The sequence below is a fragment of the Molossus molossus genome, unplaced genomic scaffold (assembly GCF_014108415.1).
Source record: "Molossus molossus isolate mMolMol1 unplaced genomic scaffold, mMolMol1.p scaffold_m16_p_12, whole genome shotgun sequence".
In the NCBI taxonomy this organism is placed as follows: domain Eukaryota; kingdom Metazoa; phylum Chordata; class Mammalia; order Chiroptera; family Molossidae; genus Molossus; species Molossus molossus.
Window position 1 is genome coordinate 67,067,417 of NW_023425347.1, and position 22,028 is coordinate 67,089,444.

The 22,028-nt window shown below is 37.2% G+C and overlaps 1 protein-coding gene across 7 annotated transcripts in view; it reads left to right on the forward strand.

Annotated features, from left to right (window-relative positions):
* FAF1 (Fas associated factor 1) overlaps positions 1-22,028 on the forward strand; it is a 447,925-nt gene that overhangs the window by 244,381 nt on the left and 181,516 nt on the right. For 4 of the 7 annotated variants that reach the window (XM_036255373.1, XM_036255375.1, XM_036255374.1 and 1 more), the window contains exon 10: positions 7,605-7,665. The exons of the other annotated variants lie outside the window; for them this stretch is intronic. In XM_036255373.1, coding sequence (XP_036111266.1) covers positions 7,605-7,665 — 61 coding nt within the window. The remainder of the gene's footprint in view (positions 1-7,604; positions 7,666-22,028) is intronic. 7 annotated transcript variants of the gene reach the window in all.

A 22,028-nucleotide genomic window follows, 5' to 3' on the forward strand; every position in this document is an offset into this window, starting at 1 on the left:
AATAGGCATTTCAGTCATCATTGTACTTCTTAGCAGCATTTAAAAAACTTTTTCTTGAAATATATTCATTCAGAAAAGTATACAAATCATAAATGTACTGCTTGGTGAATTCTCATAAATACCTCGTGTAACCAGCATCTACCCTCATTTCCAGTATCCCAAAAGCTCCTCTCATGCACCCTTCATCCAAGAGAGAAGACCATAGATTAGTTTTGACTGGTTTTAAACATATATAAATGGAATCATATAGTATATACTATTTATGTAGCTTATTCCCTTCTCCTATCCTTTCTTTCTTTTTTCAACCTTATGTTTATGAGATCAATCCATATTCTTATGTATAGTTATAGTTCATTCTCATTGCTTATAATATTCCATTAAGTGGATAGTTCACATTATTCATCTATTTTACTGTTGATGGGGCAAGCATTTGGGTATATACCACTACTGGGCTATTTTAAATACTTCTCAGTAGCATTTAACCCTATTGAAAACTCTATCTTGAAATTATCTTCCTTTGGCTTCCAAGATACCATACTCTCCTGGTTTTTCCCTACTTCTGTGGTTCTCCTCCTTTTTCTGTCTCCTTTGGAAGCTCATCCTTCTCTACCCAGTCACTGAATATTGACTCTCTTTATGGCCCTATGTATTCATTTTATCTCATTACACCTATAGCTTAAATGATCACTAATGTGATGATAATTAACAAATTTATATTTCTAGCTCAGTTCCTTCCCTGTCAGCTCCAAAGGACCTTAAATTCAACATGTCCAAAATTGAATTGATGTTCTTCCCTGGCCATACCTGGTCCCTTTCTGAAGTTCCCTAATTCCACGAGTGGCATCACCATCCACCCACTTCCACAAGCCAAAGAGGAGTTACTCTTGATAACCTCTCTCCCTTGCTGACCCATCAAATTATCAATTCCTGTCAGTTTGAGCTCCATATCTCTCCTTCATTCACTTCTATCCATTTTCACTGCCACCACCCTAATATAAGCTACCCACTTCTTAATTTTGCATTGTTGTAAAAGCCTGTGAACTATGCTCCCATATCTACTCTCATTTCCCTTCAAGACACTCCATACTACATCAGGATAATCCTTTTTTAAAAAGATGTAAATCTGCTCAACTAATCTCCCTACATGATTCTTCCCAATGAAGACCAAAATCCTTAACATAACCTACCAGGCCCTATATGATTACTGCTTACTTTTTTAGTGTCGTCTTGTTTTTTACTGCCTCTTGTTCTCTAGCTACACTGATCTTCTGTCACTACTTCTATTGTCCCATCATTGGGACTTTGAAACTGCTGTTCTATCTGGAACAGTCATCCTTCCCTGATCTTCCCTGTATAATTCATACTTATTTTTCCAACTCATTGTTTCTTCATGGAAGCCATTCTTTTTCTTTCTTTTTTTAAATATGTTTTCTTTATTGATTTTTAGGGAGAGGAAGGAAGAGGAAGAGAGAGAGAGAGAAACATTGATAAGAGAGAAAATCAACTGGCCGCCTCTTGCATGCCCTCCACTGGGGATTGGGTTCACAATCCGGGCATGTGCCCTGACTGGGAATGGAACTGGTGTCCTTTTGGTACATAGTCGATGCTCAACCATTGAACCATACCTGCCAGGCTGGAAGCCATTCTTTTATTGCATTTACCACAGTTGTGACTTTATTTGTTACGTAAGTGATTATTTCCCACTTTAAACTATAAGTTCCACAAGGGCAGATTACTATGTTTCTTTTCCATTGCAAAGCTAATGCCTTCTGAGAGTAGATGTTTAATAAATATTGGTTGGATGAATAGACCTTTCTGAGCTTCAATATCTAATTCTTACAATTATCCAACATTATTTTAAGGTTCAAATAAGATATGTGGAAATATACCTTAAAATATAACACTATGAAAATGTAAGGTATTCGTATCATTATACCCAAGCAGATAGGTTTTTGCTAATGAAGATTATAATTATTAAATTCTTCTGTGATATTGGAATTATGCAAACAAATTATTACGGTTTTAGTTCTCATCCTTTGGTTTGTTGATCTGTCATCCTGTAGTTCTACCATTCTTGCCATAGTTCAGGCTGGTTTCCCTGTTTCAGGTTTCCCTCTCTTGCTTTCCCCAGTTTATCCTCCCTTCTGCAGTTATCTTTGTTAAATTCATTTGCACCATATCCCTTGCTTTAAATATTGTTTTTTCTTTATTGATTTTTTGAGAGAGAAAAAGGGAGAGGGAGAGAGACAGAAACATCAATGAGAGAGAACATCGATTGGCCGCCTCCTGCATGCCCCCCACTGGGGATTTGGCCCACAACCTGAGCATGTGCCCTGACCAGGAATCAAACCAGTGACCTCTTGGTGCATGGGTCAACGCTCAGCCGCTGAGCCACACCAGCTGAGCTTACTCCCTTGCTTTAAATTGCTCATGATTTTCTACTGACTACAGGATAATGTCTAAGCTCCTTAATGGGACATATTGATCTGACCTGTGCCCTTCCCTTCTACCTGTGTCCCTCACCATTTTGTACTTTACCCGCTCTCCTGCTACTTGTTTCTTAGATATATTATGTTCTTTATTGCCATTTGCCATTGCTTGTATAATTTCCTTCTCCTAAGGTGCTTGCCTACTCCTCATGGTCTACTCCTTAATCAAATCATTCTTTTAAGATTTATCTGGCACTCCTTTGTGACATTTGCCCTTGAAGTCTTCCGTCAAAGTTAGACATTTTCTCCCAAAGCATTTATTATGGGATTTATCACATTGGTAGAATTAGTTATTTACACTTCTTAGGTACAAGTACATTTACTACTTGTTTTGAACCCCTCAAAGGCAGGGGTAATATTCTTTTTATATCTCCCTCCATAGACACATAGTAGGTAGTTGATATTTATTGACAGGGTGATTAGAGGATAAGACTGACCAAGAGAAATGAGGAATGATCAGACTTTAAAGTGTGAAAAGATGTGTGAGGTCAAATGCATGTTGTATAGTGAATTCCTTATCTTATTGTTGCTTACACTGAAGTCAGCTGTAGGAATCAGATACTGCAGAGGGAAGAATTACAGTGCATTTGCCTCTGGCCAGTTAGGCTTCTTATTGTGTCATCGAAATCAGCTTAAGAGTCAAATGCTTTTATTATTCATCTGCTTACTATATGGCACTTGAGTTTTATGTTGAGGTCTTATAAAGCAACCAACATATATTGAATATATAGTAATGCTAATGTTACATAGTACATAGGATGAGCCTAGTAAATGTTGAAAGAATAAAACCATTCATTTATTCTTCAGTATTAATTTCATATGAACTAACTCATTTTTTCCATAACCATTTTAATCAGGCAGAAGAGTTTATTTCTCTTAAAATAAAGAAACCAGGGTTCAGAGAGGTAAATGATTTTGGCAAGAACACCAGAAAGTTAGAAAATTGTGGAGTCTGAACTAGAAGCCCATTTTTCTGACTTGCCTCCCATGGACTCAACCACATGGCCTTTCTACTAGGCCATTGCAGCTCAGTGCCATTTGTGCTTTGATCTGTGAGAAATTATTTAACCTGGGCCAAAGTTTCTGAAAATTTTAAACTACCGTCTAAGTGGAACATTCATTGTCCCTCAAATGCCACAGTTAAAATAAATAAATATTAAACTAGTGAAGTCTTCATGTGCTCTTTACTTGGTATGGGCTGGTTCAAACTTGGTGCATTTATTGAGGTAGTTGGTATTTGAGGCTCTGAGGAGAAAAAACGCAATATAGATAAGGTTCAATATAATTGGGAGATGGTGAGAGCAGTAGGTTCGTGGTGCAGAAGAAGATGATATTAATGGGCCCAGGGGGTAGAGACTAGGGTACATCAAGTCTAGGATGGTAAAAGAAAGAACCAGGTCCTAGAAGGGGATTGGAGGAACAGGGATAGAATCTAGAAGAAACTCCAGGCTGCCTCCCAGTTGTGCCCAATTGTGACCACCACTGTATCCAGATATCTACAGCTATACTGTCAAAGGTTCTCCAGGGGAGCCAGATTTTCTTTTCCTCACAGTATCCCCAAGGACATCCCACTCTAACAGAGCATCGATCTCTGCCAATTACCCCTTAGCTACCTATATATGTCTAAAATGGCAGTCCACTGGTTCTTAAGCCACAAGCAACAAATCTTGGTCAATGCCTCCTGAGTTGGCAAAGCAAGAAGATGCTTTCATTATCCTCCTTTCTCAGCAGACTTCACCCTAGACCGGCTATAGTGTAGTATTTCTTTCTCCCAGACCATAACTGAGTAAAGGTTTTAGTGTTAGAAAATCGGAGAAGGCTAAGTTTGGATAATGTTAAGTTGCTTCTGTCAAATAGACTTGAATGTCATTTTAGGAGGAAGAGTTTATATAATGTCATTTAGGAGGCTCTTGGATTAAGTGGTAGTGAAGTATCTTGAACAATAAAATGTGGAAAAAGAGTGATACATTGAAGCCTATAGGCTCAGCTCATAGTCTCCCCTCTGCAACTTGTCACCTCTTTGACCTTGGGTTAGTCACATAAGTTCTCTGGGCTTTGGTTTCCTTAGCAGACATATGAGTTATTTTAGAAAATAGGCATGAGACCATGTGGTAGGAGATCTTAAAGTAGCTTTAGACAGATTTACTAATTTTGCTAAGCCTGTGTTTCCTTGTCTGTCATATGGGAATGTTAGCATCTTTAAGATTAAATGGGTTAATGAATATAGATTGCCTCTCTAAATAAAAGTTAGTTTCTTTCACGTAGGTGAACAAATACAGATACTGGAATCAGAACAACTTGAATTAGAATTAAATTTCAACCCTATCAGGATCAAATAGTTCCTCAGGATTTTCCTGAAACATGGGTAATAATACTTACCTTAGAGAGATCTTGTATTAATAAGAAGCGGAGGATGAATTTAAAGTGTTTGGTACAGAGTAGGTTCTCAATAGATATTGGAGTCCTCTGCCTTTTATTCTACTACCTTCCCTACCCCCCACCTTTAAGGTTTCCTCTAATTCTAAAATTCTCTAATTCTATACAATTCTTTTACATAAGTCTTTGGCAAATGAAATGAATTAACTAAAAGCCAGTAATTTCAAATAGTATACAATTCCTGAATGACAACCGTACTACTGTCCTGTAAAAAAAAATAAAGCTTTTCTTAATTCTCAAATTATTTCTTGTACTCATTTTGCTGACAGATCATCAAAGATTTTTATGTTTGCTTTTGAAGGAATATTTTTAACATTATTACTGTATGCTGATCAAAAAAATGTTGTATAGCCCTGGCCAGTTGTGCTCAGTGGTTAGAGCATTGGCCCTTGGATCCAAGAGTCGTGGTTCAATTCACAGTCAAGGGCACGTACCTCTGTTGCATGTTTGATCCCCGGCCTTAGTTGGGGTCATGCAGGAAGCAACCAATTGATGTGTCCCTCTCTCTCTCCCTTTCCCTTTCCTTCTCCCACTCTGTATAAAAATCAGTGGAAAAATATCCTTGGGTGAAGATTAAAAAAAAGAAAATGTTGTATAAAATGATTTATTCCCAGCCTCTGAAAATTTTTTCACTTTTTAGTTTTGTTATACTCATATTAAAGGTTCTATTTTTTTTAAAACTATAGTACTTTTCAATAAATTTTTTCAGCTCAAAGTTACAGGTTGATTAGTTTTTTTGAAAAACAGGATTTATAATTAGCACACAACAATGATTACTGCCTGTTTTGGAAAGTTAACACCTTAGCACAGCTTTAATTTTACACTAATTTTTTTGGCATTGATAAGTGCTACAGGTATGAATCATCCCACAGGAGACATGCTTGACACAGGAATAGAGCATTATTTTATAGCCAAAATTTTTTAAAAAAATTATTGGATTTGAGAATTTTACTATTTTTCAGTTAAAAAGTTATTCTTTTGAGTGTGTACGTGCACCTTATAAGAACCAATGACTCAGTAAGTAAACACATACACATATATTATAGAGGGATTATTTACTAGTTCTTATATTTACCTGGGTGTGAATCCTAAAAGATATTATAGTAAAATAATGCTGGTATGTAATTATTCTTATGTGAGACATTATTTAAAATGTGTTGAAGTATTTTTATTTATAGTATTCATTATTGGATAGTTTCTTTATCACTCTGTACACATTTTTATTAGCTATATTTTGTATCCTCATAAATTTGAGAGCCATATGTTACAAAGTAAAGTTGAAATGACATTTGACTTTCTCTAATTTCTATAAAGACCACAGAGATAAAATACATTAGAATACACAGATAATTATACACAAACATTAAATATGAAATGAAACTAGTGTGCCATTATTAAAAAATGAAAATATATATGTTCAAATTATGTTGATGTTGAATTTCAGTGATCTATATTTTGCTGATTTTGACTGGTCGTTTCAAGTCATCAGTGACTACCAAATTAAATTTAACCTGTCTTTATGGTAGACTCCTTTTAAGCCTTATACTTTTCATTCAGACTGGAGGTCATTCAGACAGTACTCTGATGATCATTGTTAGTACTTCTTATTTTACTTTGGAGTGGTTTCCAGGTTGTTTTTTCTAGATAGATTTTGATTTCTCTAGAAAATTACAAGTATCTTTTAAGTTTTATCTTGGCAGGGAAAGTACTAATTTAATTTCAAGCAATAGACATTTATTACATGGCTAGCCTATTAAAGCAACCTATTAAGTCCTATGAGGGGCTAAAAAATGAGAATATAAGATCCAGGCTGTGTCCTCAAGGACCTTAGAATCCAATACCTAAGCACAGACACAGGCAAAGTTAAAAGAACCACAAACCAAGAATTATAGAGGTTCACCAAAAGGATCTGGGAGTTGAGCAGAAGAAGAAAGAGCACTTGGTTGGGATGGGCCAACCATGGGCTAACTAGCAAGATGAAATTCTTCTTTCTCCTTTCTAGATTACACCTGTTTAAGCTGCTGTGCTTAACTTGGTATAGTTAATTCAGACTCTGTTTTTCCCAGGAGCAAAAGCCATAACAAGATGCCCAGTAGCACTATGTCCATGTGCTGAGACCAAAGCTGTTAGCACAACTGCCTGAATTTTGCCAAGGAATTAGATGCTGCTGGAAAAATATCCAGAGCGCCTATGTTTGCTGTCCAAAGATTTCCACAGTGTTGTGGGGTAAATGGCATCCCACTATTGACTAGACATGTGCCAAATGGCTGGCTGGTACTCTTTGTGCATACAAAGCAGGCTTGAGATGGATCCTTGTATATCTGTGGTAATGGTGAGCTGAAGTCACCACTGATTAATACAGTAGCTCTCTAAGATAATGATGTTTTTCTGCTAGCAGAGACTCTTAAAAACTTAAACTGAGGAGCCAGCTTGAGGTAAAAACACTTTCTAACCTAAGATTTTTGTCTTGATTCTCTGTGAATATGTTTTGATTATAGAATAAGGTAAAGGGCTTATTTGATAAGATCCTGGATTCATATACTGTAATTAGTATATCCTGTGTTGACTTAATATGTTTTTTAAATAATAACTTTCTAAATGTTATAAAAATGAAGAAAAGTATCTTGAGGAGTGTTTTCTTTTGTTTTGGTTTTTGCATAAAATACTGAAACCAAGCAGCGGTGATCACATCCGGGTTTGTTGTTTTGCAAAGTTGAAGAACGAGTTCACGGACAAAGGGGTGAGCTAAAGCAAAATTTATTTGAAAAATAGACTGCCCGCAGTGGGGAGGGGACCCAAGTGAGTTGCCAGTGCGGCTCCTTTGTCTAGGAGTAGATATATGCCTTGCTAGTCTCCGATTGGTCCTTTCAAGGAATTTTGCCTTAGCAACATCTGTACTTTTTTTTTTTATTTCTTCACCTGAGAATATTTTTCTATTTATCATCAGATAGAGTGGGAGGGAGGGAGAGCAGAAGGGAGGGAGGGACATAGAGAAACATTGATGTGATAGAGCCACATCATCTGGTTGCCTTTCACACTACCCGACCAGGACCCTGGCCGAACTACAACTGAGATGCATGCCCTTGACCGGAATCGAACCCATGACTCATTGGTTCACGGGCCAACATTCTAACCACTGAGCCACACCAGCTGGGGCACAACATCTGTATATTTTAAAACTTGTGTTTCTCACCTAACTGGTTTCAGCCCTAGGTCATCTAGCTCTAAATTCATACTACCCTTTTGGAAAAAACATATGTGGGCATCACTGATTTAAAAAAGCTCACCCTATCAGGTGAATTGGGGCAGATTTGATTAGTAAAGATACATATTGTCTCATAACATTCCTTAGTTGAAAATGGACAGGTTCTGATTTAAAAACAGGCATATATTAGCTGTTCCTGACACTTATACAGAAGCTTTACTCCCAGGGAGGAGACTCCCAATTTAGTTGGGTGTGGTTAAGAACAACTAAGTAGCCCCAGGTATCTATAAGGACCTTAGTGACTTCCCTTTTTTGGGGGGAGTACATGCCCCTAGTGGGAACTGAACCCGGGACTCTGGTCCACACGCCGACACTTCTACCACTGAGTCAAACTGGACAGGGCATGACTTCCCTTTTTATGATAATCTCAACTTCTCCCAGACTGTTAGTGAGGAGTAAGGAAAATGCCCCTGGAGCAATGCTATGTTTGTTTTTGTTTATTCTAAATTCAATTTTAGAAAATCCTTTTTAAGGCAATCCTGTTGCCTTGCCCCCAGAAACCAGTAGGTATATTAATTGGAATAGATCAGAATCGCCAGCACTATATTCTTTAACATTAAATAAAATTCATTTGCAAACCCATCAGGGTCCCAGAGAAAGAAACTATATAATTGCTATTCCCCTCTTGCCTGAAACCAGCCTTTTTGTGGTTTTTGTTTGTTTGTTTGTTTGTTTTTTGTTATGTTTTGTTACATAATTGTTTTATTATGTTATGTTTTGTTATGCAATTGACTTGTGCTCCTTCCAGGAGCTTCTGATTTGCAATCAAGATACACTTTTCTTTAAAAAAAAATTTTTTTTAATTGATTTTAAAGGGAGAGGGAGACAGAGATAGAAACATTGATGAGAGAGAACATCGATTGGCCGCCTTCCACATGCCCCCTACTGGGGATTTGGGCTACCAACTGGGTGTGTGCCCTGACCAGGAATCGAACCAGCGACTTCTTGGTGCATGAGTCTACGCTCAACCACTGAGCCACACCAGCTGGGTTAAGCTTTTCATTTCTATAAGTCAGGCTTAATGGGGGCTGGGAGTTTCTGGCCTTGGAGGCAAAATTTCCCATGTTGATTTTAGTTTTATTTTGAGATTTGTAGAATCCGAATAAACCTCCAGATATACTGTGTACTGGGTTAAATGACACTGCCTGTGTGCTGAGCACCAAGTCCTCACAAACCTCCCCATGTAGCTCAGCCTTCCCTTCCCATGGTCTCATCCCTTACTGCCTAACCTGTCTCTATCTCCTCAATATCTCTTCTGTATTTAGACTTAAGAAAAATTCTACATTTCTAGTACACCGTTCATGTATATGATGGTTTTAAAATTTGTGGAACTGTTGCCCAACTGGTGTGGCTCAGTGGATTGGGTGTTGTCCCGTGGACAGAGAGGTCCCAGTACAATTCATAGTCAAGGCACAGGCCTGGGTTGTGGGCTTGATCCCCAGTGGCAGGCATGCAGGAGGCAGCCAATCAATGTATCTCTCTCACATCGATGCTTCTATCTATCTCTCCCTTCCTTTGTCTCTAAAAAAATCAATAAAATATATTTTTAAAATAAAATTTGTGGAACTGCTAAGGTACTGAAATTGTTGTTATGCCAAAATCCCCATGGATTCACCAACGAGTATGATTTTGTGCGAGCAAGCAATTAGTTTCTTTTGTTGCATTATTTTGTGTAATTATTTTTTCCTTTGGTTTTCGTGAGTGTTTAAAACTTCTAGATTCTGTTTCAGAGTTAGTCCCTGCAATCTCTGGCTCACATCTTCAAGTTGGGTTGCTGTGTGTGTGTGTGTGGTGCGAAACATTGAATTCCTTTTAACTCTGACCAGGTAATAGACATTGGCATTTGTGAATCAGATTGTGCATGCTGTGGCACCATTCACTGTTGTTTTGTCAGTGTGCATTAGCACTGATTATGAAGTGAATATATTTCTTTCCCAGACTTTCTGGATTGTCATCTAAATAATAGCAGCAAATAGTGAAGTTTCCAGAGCTTAGCCATCATCATTTGGTGTTTCTTTGAGTCCAAATTGAAGTAAAAATGGTATAAAAGACCATTTTATTTAATTTTAAGTTCTCTATATGGAGAGAATAATTAACTCAAGATCTACAATTAGCCTCACAGCAGTTCATATTAACCACCTCCAACCATCCCAGGTCTTTCAGAGGTGGCATAATTCTTAGATTATTTTGCACTTGAAACAGAACAGTTTATCATAAGTAGCCTGAAACACATTTAAGAGTGGGAGGTTTTTCTCTTTTCTTTTTGTGTTAATGTGTGATTTATATAATGATAATTTTCTGGTTTGCAAGTGGAATAAAAACAAACATTAAGAGAGAAATGCTTCCTTCCTACCAAGTTATAAAGTTGCCTTAATAACTGCTTTGTTTAGCTGGAAATTTCATTATTGAATTAATTACCTGACACAAAATAGTGAAAATGAATCAAATATTGAAGCTTTGGTGGGAACCAGGAAGAAAACTTAGGGAAGCCCACTCATCACCATTGCCTATTGGTAAAGTATAATTACTGACTCTTCCTTGTTTTCCTTTTGACTTGGTTTTGTTTTAAAGGAAATGTTCAGTTGCAGAGCATTCCTGCATAATTCAGATATGACAAAGCTCAACCCTGGGAACCTTTTCGGTGCCTCTCTGAATATTTCTTATGGAACCTGCTTTTACAGGTTTAAATTACATTCTGTGACACTGTTTTTGTGGTTGAATTAGAAACTTTTTTTTTTTTTTTAAGTTAAACCTGTGATAAGTAATTGTCACAGTTAGCGCCCTGGTACAATGCTAATTTGAAGTGACATGTCCATACTGGCCCTCGTAACATGAAGAAGCTTAACAGGTGTGAGGGGTGTGGCTTCCCATGGGCTCTGTTGAACTTCTAACCAGAGAAAAATAGCAGAAAAAGTGAAATGAACCTTGAATAAAGCTGTCAGCAGTAATTATCTCAGCAACACTTTGTGGGGAGATAAAATAAGCACTGGTGCTTTTATAACCTGAATATACTGCACCCAGGATAGATTTTTCACCCATTTAACATAAACTTCTGAATATCTTTCAAGAAATATTTTCAAAAAGCCTAATTAAACAATAACAGCAATAACAATTATCATTAAATATGAATTGTTGGAAGACATGCATTTGTTTTTATTTTAACACATGGTTTCTTTTGTGTGTTTGTTTAAGTAGTTTTGATAACAGAACATTTTTCCCTCATGCTTCTGGTTTACATAAGCCATTAGAGTGTGAAATCTCAAGTAGTGCATAAAAAATTATATTATATTCTGGGAAAGGATGTTTTCACAGCTAGAAAGTTTCAGAGTTTGGTTTTTGGTTACTTTGAGAGGTGTTCAGTATATTGGCCTGGCCCATATGAAACAGGATAATATATGTTAATGAGATGAATGAACCAAAGTAATCATATCACCACTGCTACTTATACTTCCTTGGAGAGGTATAAATGCATTATATACTTCTTGAGTGGAGTAGGAAGGACGTAGGGAAGATTTGATAAATCTTTTTCAGTCTGTTTTATAAGCACCACCATCATTATTGTTTTTTTGAAAACAGTATTTTTAAAGTATACTTTAATATACTCAACAAAATAATTCAAATGACACAATGACTATATTTGCCTGACTTGAATGGAAATACAGAAAATCTAAAGTGTGATTTTTTCTTAACAAATTTCCAGGCTCTAAAAGCTAACTGGGCAAAAATCGATAATATTTTGCAATATAAATGACTATTTCTAGCACCACCTTTCTATGCCTTAAAATGGAGCTATGATTTCAGGTAATCTAATGATATCTTGAGATTAAAATATTTTTTTCATAATTTAACTTTACCATGTTTCTGTACCCAATAAATCAGAGGCTTAACAAGCTAGCCAGGTTAGTTCACATTTAAAGAGACAACCTAGGTGAAATGGACAAATTCCTAGAATCATGCAGTCTTGTAAAACTCAAACAGGAAGATTCAGAAAACCTGAACAGACCAATAACAATTAAGGAAATTGAAGCAGTAATCAATAAACTCCCAGCAAACAAAAACTCTGGTCTGGACAGCTTCACAGGGGAGTTTTGCCAAACATTCAAAGAAGAACTAACACCTATTTCCTCAAACTACTCCAGAGATTCAAGAGGAAGGAAGACTTCAAGCTTTTTTTATGTGGCCAGCATTATCCTAATTCCAAAACCATATAAAGACACTACAAAGAAAGAAAATCACAGGCGAACACCCCTGACTGACAAACATAGATGCCAAAATTTTTTTGTTGTTTAACTTTTTTTTCTTTATTAATTTTAAAGAGAGAGGAATGGAGAGGGAGAGAGAGATAGAAATATCAATGAGAGAGAGCATCGATTGGCCTCCTCCTGCATGTCCCTCACCGGGGATTTGGCCCACAACCTGGGCATGTGCCCTGACCAGGAATCGAACTGGTGACCTCTTGGTGCATGGGTCAATGCTCAACCACTTAGCCACACCGGCCAGGGGATGCCGAATTCTTAACAAAACATTAGCAGATTGAATCCAGCAATGTATTAAAAAAATTATTCACCACGATCAAGTGAGATTTATCCCAAGGATGCAAGGCTGGTACCATATTCACAAATCAATAAATGTGATAGACCACATAAACAAAATGAAAGATAAAAATCATATTATCATATCAATAGATGCTGAAAAAGCATTTGACAAAACCCAGCACCCATTTTTTATAAAAACTCAGCAAAGTGGGAATAGGTATCATACCTCAGCATAATAAAGGCCATGTATGACAAACCTGTAGCCAACATTATACTCAGTGGGCAAAAACAAAAAGCATTTGGCTTAAGAATAGGAACAAGACAGGGATATCTGCTTTCACCACTTTTATTCAACATAGGACTAGAATTCTTAGCCAGTGATCAGATTAGAAGAAAAAATAAAAGGCATCCAAATTGGAAAGGAGGAAGTGAAACTGTCATTATTCACAGATGACATGATATTGTACACAGAAAATCCTAAAGACTCCACCAAAAAACTACTAGATTTAATAAATGAATTTGGCAAAGTAGCTGGATACAAAATTAACATCCAGCCTGGCCGGTGCGGCTCAATGGTTGAACATCAACCCATGCACCAAGAGGTCACCGGTTCCATTGCAGGTTAGCGCACATGCCCAGGTTGTGGGCCTGATCCCCAGTGAGGGACATGCAGGAGGCGGACAATCAATGTTCTGCCTCATCAATGTGTCTGTCTTTCTCTCCCTCTCCCTTCCTTTCTCTCTAAAAATCAATAAAGAAAAAAAAACTAAAATAACAAAACTAACATCCAGAAATCTATGGCAGTTTTATTCACCGGTAATGAATAATCAAAGAGAAACTAAAAAAAAAAATCCCATTTACCATTGCGACAAAAAAATTAAGATACCTAGGAATAAACTTAACCACGGAGGTAAAAGATTTGTACTCAGAAAACTGCAGGACTTGCCCTGGCCCGTTTGGCTCAGCAGTTAGAGTGTTGGCCCAAGGACCAAAGAGTCACGGGTTCAATTCCGCTCAAGGGCACATACCTCAGTTGTGATTCTATCTCTGGCCCTGGTTGGAGTCATGTGGGAGGCAACCAGTCGATGTGTCTCTCTTACATCAGTGTTTCTCTCTCTGTCTCTCCCTCCCTTCCTCCCTCTCTATCTGAAAATCAATGGAAAAATATACTTGGGTGAGGATTGGAAAAAGAAGGAAAACTACAGGACTTTGAAAAAAGAACTAGAGGAAGATAAGCATTTACCTGGTTCGTAGATTGGAAGAATCAACATCATTAGAATGCCCATACTATTCAAAGCAATCTATAGATTCAGTGCAATCCCTTTTAAAATACCAATGGCAGCCCTGGGCAGTTTGGCTTAGCGATTAGAGCGTAGGCCTGCAGACCAATGAGTCACAAGTTTGATTCTGGTCAAGGGCACGTACCTCGGTTGTGCTTCATTCCCAGCCCTGGTAGGGTCATGCGGAATGCTTACAAAACTGTTAACTTCAGCAAAGCAGAAACTATTCACCATTGGCTTTATCCCTAGCCCTCAGCTGAGTTCTTGGCACATAGTGGATGCTCAGTAACTATTCTGTAAATGAATGAAAAATAATATTTTGTACCCTACTTGAAACAAATTTAGAACTGTTTGTTCCCCAGAGTTATATTGCAAAATTTTTACACCAATCATATATAATCGATGGTAGAAATTTATATGTGATTAATACACATATGTATATATAAATATACATACACATACACACACATATTATATAAACTTAATCCTCACAACAATCTTATGACTTAGAAACTTTATAGAGGAGGGAATTGAGACATTGAGAAGATGTGGAAAGTTTCCCAAGGTCATACAGCTGTTAGCCAGCAGAACCAGGATTTCAAACATTGACAAAGTAGCTTTGGCGTCCAAGGTCATAGGATCTTTACTCTGCTTTTATACTTCACGAAGGAAGTATAGGGACACCTGATTACCAAAGGAATTGTCTTACAGTGACAGACGTTTATCCAGAAACTTCCTTATTACAGGTGCAAATGATTTGGGAGACATTGAATTTTGGGAGTGAGATTTTTGTATTCAGTGGGGCATTTTCTCCCCTTTACCTTCTAAAACAACAAGTCTCCTGATCCACTGTACCCACTGAAGCAGTGTCATGCCTTTCTTGGGACTGGGCAGACTTCCACAAATGCAGGATGATAGAATTTTGAGCCCTAGATATTTAGCTTTCCCCTCAATTGGGTCCAGTTCCTGGGCCAGGATTTATTCCCTTTAACCCAGACCCTTATCTACCCTTATCTGTCTTTAAAATCTCCACTGCCTGCTTCAATTCAGCTCCCACCTGGAATTCTGGTCCTTCCCTCAGGAACTAGCTGACTAAAAGGTATTTATTTCTGGAAGATTTGTACAAGTGTCACTAGGTATGATTGACTACCAAAAGGAAGGTATTTTAGAGAACACAGAAAATTTTGAGATTGGGGAGGTTATTGAAGGTTTTCAGGAAGAGCTTGAGCTGAGTTTTGAAGTGCTTTCGCTTTTCTCATAGGATCTGAGTATATATATGAAGTGGACAGGTGGAAAGGAATAGAGGGGGAAACCAGGCAAGAGTCACGACATGAGAAAAAGCCTAGGAGTAGACAAATTTGAGCCTTATTTTTTGATTGATGAGTAAACATACTTGAACACAGTATTAAAAAGTATTGAGGCCCTGGCCTGTTTGGCTCAGCGGTTAGAGCGTCCGCCTGCGGTCTGGAGAGACCCGGGTTTGGTTCCCGCTAAGGGCATGTACCTTGGTTGCAGTTTGTCCCCGGCCCTGGTTGGTCGTGCGGGTGGCAGCCACTCGATGTGTCCCTTTCACATCGATGTTTCCCTCTCTCTCTCTTCCTCTCTCTCCCTCCCACTCTGTCTGTACAAAAATGGAAAAATGTCCTCGGGTGAGGATAAAAAAAAAAAAAGTATTGAGAGTTAATAGCTGGGAAGGTGGGCCAGGTTATGCTCTTGAACAAAAGTTTGTTCAGAGTGAGAGAAAAGAATTTGGAAATCATTTAGGGCATTTATTTTACTTTATTTTAAAGGTGATAAAATGGAGAGAAGAGAGTTGAACAAGGTGTCACACTATGAATAAGAGGCAGAGTTAGAATTTTGACCTATGTCCTTTTTTTAAGTACAGTGTTTTTTTTATTAGCCCACCAATATTTTCACACACATGGAATCATATCACAGGCAGCATTGACGGGAGAAAGGCATAAGATGGCACCATGCAGCTCTAAGACATAAAAGAAAAACAGTTGTTTTGCTTTAATAGTGGTGATAGAAGAGAAGTAACCTTCGAGGCTGGTTAAATATATTTAAGCTCAAAGTTCTCAGTAGGTTTAACTGGTCCCCCAAACTCACTGAAGCAGAGAGGAGCACTCCTTTCCTGTGCCCCCATTAACCTGTTTTCCTATCTCTGTCTTGCTTAAATTCATCTGTTAGGAATTAAATGGGAAACCTGTAGCAAGTTCTACTGTTGGACATCACTTGTAACAAATATATCCTTTTAAAATTTTCATTTATAAACAGGTAGAGAATGTCAGAGATGGACTCTTAGAAACAGAGCCAAAATATATCTAAACGTACTCTCTACTGGGTGACACTTAGAAAAATGTCATACCACCTCTTGAAAAGAGATAAACCCCTAAATAAGCTTACTTGGTTCACCTAGGAAGAAAATATTTTACTACATATTGGTCAACATCTGGATATCTTTGATGTGGAAAAGATTAAGGTGGTTCTGTGTATGTTTCAGAACACATTCTCCCTACGTTAAATGTAGTTGACATAAGGTATTGTAAAATATTTAAGTTACATCAATAAACACTTAACTGATAGTGATCCTGTCATCTAGGCTTAAATTCTTAAAGACAGAAATAATTGGAGATTGCCTCTGAAAACACCTATATCAAAATCCTTCTTTATGGCAAAGAGCCAAAAATGAAGTGTTCCGTGGTGGTAGTTTTTTAAAAGTTTCAAAATTAAGTGCTAAGCACTTTTTCACTTACTGTCTTTTTAACAATGTCAACAAAGATATAATCCCCATTTCTCAGATGAGGAAACTGAGGTTTTATGAGATCAAGCCACTTCCCTGGGAAATTACATTAAATATCAAAGCCAGGATCCAGAGCCAGTTTATCTGCATCCAAGTGCCTGACATATAATAGGAACTTAATAAATGTTTATTGAATGATTAGTTATAGACTCTGAGGAACTATATGGTTAATATTACTTATTCAGCAACCAGCTCTGAATTATGAAGTAATTACTAGGAAAAAAGGCAAGGTCAAGAGAAATCTACATGTTTCAACTTACTCCCCCCACCCCCCAGGCTTGTGAGTTAGAAGCAATATATTTAATACGTTCTTTTCCCTCTTCTGCCCTCCACCAGAGGGTGCTCATAAACAATTAAATGACAGAAGTAGAGACAGAAACTGAGGAACAAGTGCCATTTTAATTCATTGTATAGATCATTGGCCTCTGTATAAATTAGTTAACTTTAAAACAGAACTCTTGATTCAACTGAAAATAGCTTCTTTGATTTAAAGTTGCCTTGCAAATAACAACTTGTCTGCCTGTCTGAGCTAGTATCTTTATATATATAAACCTGACCATTCTCCCTAAATGAGTCTGAGAGAGACTGCCACAGGGCAGTTTTAGGCTGGTCTAATAGGGCTATATTTCTTATGTAAATTAGAAGTATATAACTTAAAAGTATTCTAAAGTACTTCAGAAGCTCTTCTAGTGTACACACTAGAATAATAAAATCTAAGAATGTTGTTATTTTCTGTATATTCAGTACATCGCTTATATTTCATTGGTTCCAGATTATTATTAGTCACTTCCTTTTTAATATCTGTTTAGAACTTTTGCTAATTATGCTACAGTGGGCAGCTCTTCATCTCCCTATGGTATAATCTGGTTAGAGGCTGGGATGCAATGGAAGATTAAAAAACAAAACAAAAATCTTTGTGTTGAGCAACCTCTTTTTGATGGAAAGAACTCAAGATAATGTTGGACCACTGCAAGGAAGCATGAAGGTGGGCAATTATAATGTGGAAAAGTAGCATCGGGTGATTCTCCTTGTTTTCAAGAATCCCAGCAGATTAACAGAAACAACAACAAAAACAAGTCAGGAGCATTTAATATTTTTTTTCTAAAATTTTATTTTAGAAATTTGAGATTATTGAATCAAGAGAGTAATTAGTATTTTGCAACAAACTGTAACATCTTTGAAGAACATAGTTAAGGTTATTTAGTAGAAAGACTTAGGTTAGGAGTTAAGAAAACATGTTTATGTTGCCATTAAGCAGATGTGTAACTTGGGGCAAACAACTTCATCTCTGTACATCCAGGTTTTGTGTCGTTTTGTGAGGAGAAACTGCCTTTTATTTGGAATCTGTTGGGGATTGGTGGGGTTACTGCTAGAAGAAATTTAAGAATAGGCTGCTAATAAACTTCTCACTGGGGATTCTCAGTTACAAGCTTGGAATGGAGCAGAGCATGCTTGATGGGGAGATTAATGCAGCAGTACTTAACTCAGCTATAGCTTTAAGATGTGAGGTCTCCTGGTTGGGACACCAGCAGTTGGTGAATTCTAAGGACCCTTCCAAATCTAATGTCTTATGAGTCTAAACTGAAACCATCTATAGCAGCCATCCTGTTTCTTCAACTCTGCTTGTTTGTATGATATTCATATTTATGTACATAGCTGAAGGCCTCAGAATTTGTTATTGTTGGTGTTTATTTCATTAAGCCTTACCAACTTGCTAAATCTATTGAGGGCTATAACAGAGCAAGGCCAGGCAGAAGACACAGTTTTTGAACTATTTACACAAGAGTTTTGTAGATAATTGAGCCTGACCTGCACATCTCATATTATTTCATTGGTTCCAGATTATTATTAGTCACTTCCTTTTTAACAGTGAACTTTTTTTATGAGGTGACTAAACTGCTCTTTAACCCTGCAACAAAAATGTGGCAGTGGGCTAGTCCAGACAAGTGAATGTGCACTTGGTAACTAACATTCTTAATAAGCTTGCTTCAACCTGCCACAAATTAAAGCTCTGTGACTTTTCTAGCACATACGTGATTTAAGGGGAAAAAAGAAAGCTTGGATTGTGAATAAATAAGCTTTTTTGATTTGCACTCTGGTTGGCAGTAAATGAAACTTCAGCTTTGTGATTCAGTTTGTTTTAAAACTATCTTAATAATCTGTCTAGCTGAACAGTGATCATCTGAAACTTTTAAAGAGGTGATCTAGCAGTCATCTTAAGGGCTCCTTACTCATAAAAGACTTTGTGTCAGTCATACATGTGATGTAGTTGAAAACTCCGTGGTCTATGGAGTCAAACCTGGCTTGCCACTTAGTAGTTGATTGATCTTATACATGTTGTTCTACCTCTCTAAGGTTGTTTTGTGATTGATGCAATCGTGATTATTTTTGATTGGCAGGATTGCCGTGTATGTAGACATGTTAAGCACATAATATGTAGTTTCTGACAAATTGGGTAGCTGTTTTAATTAATCCAAAGAAAGTAATCATTATTTATAAGACCACAAGACAACATAGGGCCTTAATAGCTGTTTGAATGCTTTTTAAACGGCACTGAGCTAGAAGAGTGAATTTTGGCTAACTACTTGGTACCTGTGTGACTTTGGGAAAGCTTCTTAATCTGTATAAGGCTTAGTATCCTCATCTTTAAAATGGGGATGAATAATACCTATCTGGCAGAGTTACTGTGTTAAGTGGTGTAATGCATATAAAGCAATTTGCAGAATATCTATATATCAAATTCTCAATAATAGCAATTACTAAAATATTTTTTAAACTACTGAGTGGTTTCATGGGTATTAATTAGTTCAAAACATAAAATTATACACTTTTAAATATGTGTAGTTTATTGTAGGTCAGTTATGCCTCAATAAAGCAACACTCAGTGGTGTATATGTGTAGTGTAGGTGTGTCTATCTGTTTGTCTCTGTCAGTCTTCTTTGTACTGCAGTAATTGTGTTTAATGTTGGTGCCTGGTAACATTCCCAAAACTGGATGGAATTAACTATGCTGGTGCCTTGTTAGCATGACAAGCTTGAAATGCGGTTTTTTAAAAAGTTCTTATGTTAGTGTTCTTTTTAAAACACAAGGGAATTGTATTTTACAAACTGATTTTTAAAAGATACAAATAGTAAAGCTGTGGTTTGAGAATTGTTGGGTTGTATTACTAAGTATGTCACATGCAAGGAGGGCAAGGATCCTGCAGGGGCATGAACTGAATCTTCTCAGTAATGTATTAAGATCACAGTCCACTAGAGCTGGAAGGGATCTTAGAGATCATTCATATGGGTTGCTCCCATATTTTACAAAAGAGTATATATATTAAGGCTTCTGATGACTGACCCAAGATTCCATAATTCAGTCCTCTAAATTCTAATTCAGTACTCTTAAAATGTCTTAGTGTTTGTCATTAACAATAAAGGAGAAAGACAGGCTGTAAGTATGTATTTGGAAGAGGGCTAAAAGTTGGCAAGACGATAAAAAACATTTTTAAAAACTAATTAAAAAAATGTCTTTATTGATTTTAGAGAGAGAGGAAGGGAGAGGGAGAAAGAGAGAGAAACATGGATTGGCTGCCTCCCGCACACCCTGTACTGAGGATCGAGCCTGCAACCCAGGCTTGTGCCCCGACCTGGAATTGAACTAGTGACCTCTTTTAAAGAAAGCATTATTAAGAAGGGCCTATAAACACCCTGAGGTATAAACTTAAAATAATAATACCGTGTTAATGACTTGTCAGAATAGCCAATGATTAAATTATGATGGCGTACACAAGTCTTTTGTATATTGTCTTAATCGTTCATTTTAATTTGTTTATAGGGGAAACATTGAAAAGATTCTAAAATTTCATAAAACAGTGTGTCTTTTGGGATTTTTTTATTTGTTTCAAATTGCCATTGTTTGTGAAAGTTAGTTGTATCTGTATACATTGCATAATTCAGCAATTCACAACTGTTTTTTAATTGTGAAATTGAGGGAAAAAATCAGCAAAGACTCCCCAAAGAGCTTTTGTTTATATGGGTTATATCTATTGACATTTGCCATTCAAAATTAACATTGAGAAAAAGAAGTGGTTTTTTTTTTAGATAATAATAAATCCATTACATATTAATATAAATAGCATTTTTTGTGAAGTAATTTTCCAAAAAATAAAATTATTGAGTGAGTGATCTTTTATCCTTTACAAATTTCCTTAACGTCTGGCATCATAGAAGACAACCAGATTCTTATTTATTTATTTAATCCTCACCCGAGGACATTTTCGATATTTTGTTCAGATAGAGGGGTGGGGGAGAGAGAGAAATATCGACATGAAAGGGACAAAACGAGTGGTTGCCACCCACATGACCCAACCAGGGCCGGGGACAAACTGCAACCGAAGTATGTGCCCTTAGCAGGAACTGAACCCAAGTCTCTCTGGACTGCAAGCCAGCGCTCTAACCACTGATCCAAACTGGCCAGGGCATTATGTATGTATGTATGTATGTATGTATGTTTGTTAATTACAGATGTTTCTCCTTTTTCCCCCATGGACACCTTCCTCCCCCTCCCTCCCTGCCCTGACCCCAGCTTTGTTGTCCATGTCCATTGGTTATGCATATATGCATATAAGTTCTGTGGTTTATCTCCCCCCCACCCCCTTTTCTGGGGATTGTCAGTCTGTAACCTACTTCCACGTCTCTGGGACTACCCTGTTCTTCAGACTGTTATGTTCATTATATTCCACAAATAAGTGAGATCATATGATACTTGTCTTTCTCTGCTTGGCTTGTTTCACTAGTATAATACTTTCCAGGTCCCTCTATGTCATCTCAAAGGATAAGAGCTCTTTCTTTCTTACAGCTGCATAGTACTCCATTGTGTATATGTACTACAGCTTTTTTATCCATTCTTCTACTGATGGACATTTGGGTTGTTTCCAGATCTTAACTATTGTAAATGGTGCTGCTATAAACATGGGGGTACATATATTCTTTCTGATTGGTGTTTCAGGCTTCTTAGGGCATATTCCTAGAAGTGGGATCACTGGGTCAAATGGTAACTCTATTTTTAATTTTTTAAGGTAACACCATATTGTTTTCCATAGTGGCTGTACCAGTCTGCATTCCCATCAGCAGTGTACTAAAAGTCCCCTTTCCTCCACACCCTCGCCAACACTTGTTATTTGATGATTTGTTGATGGCAGCCTTTCTGACAGGTGTGAGGTGATACCTCATTGTT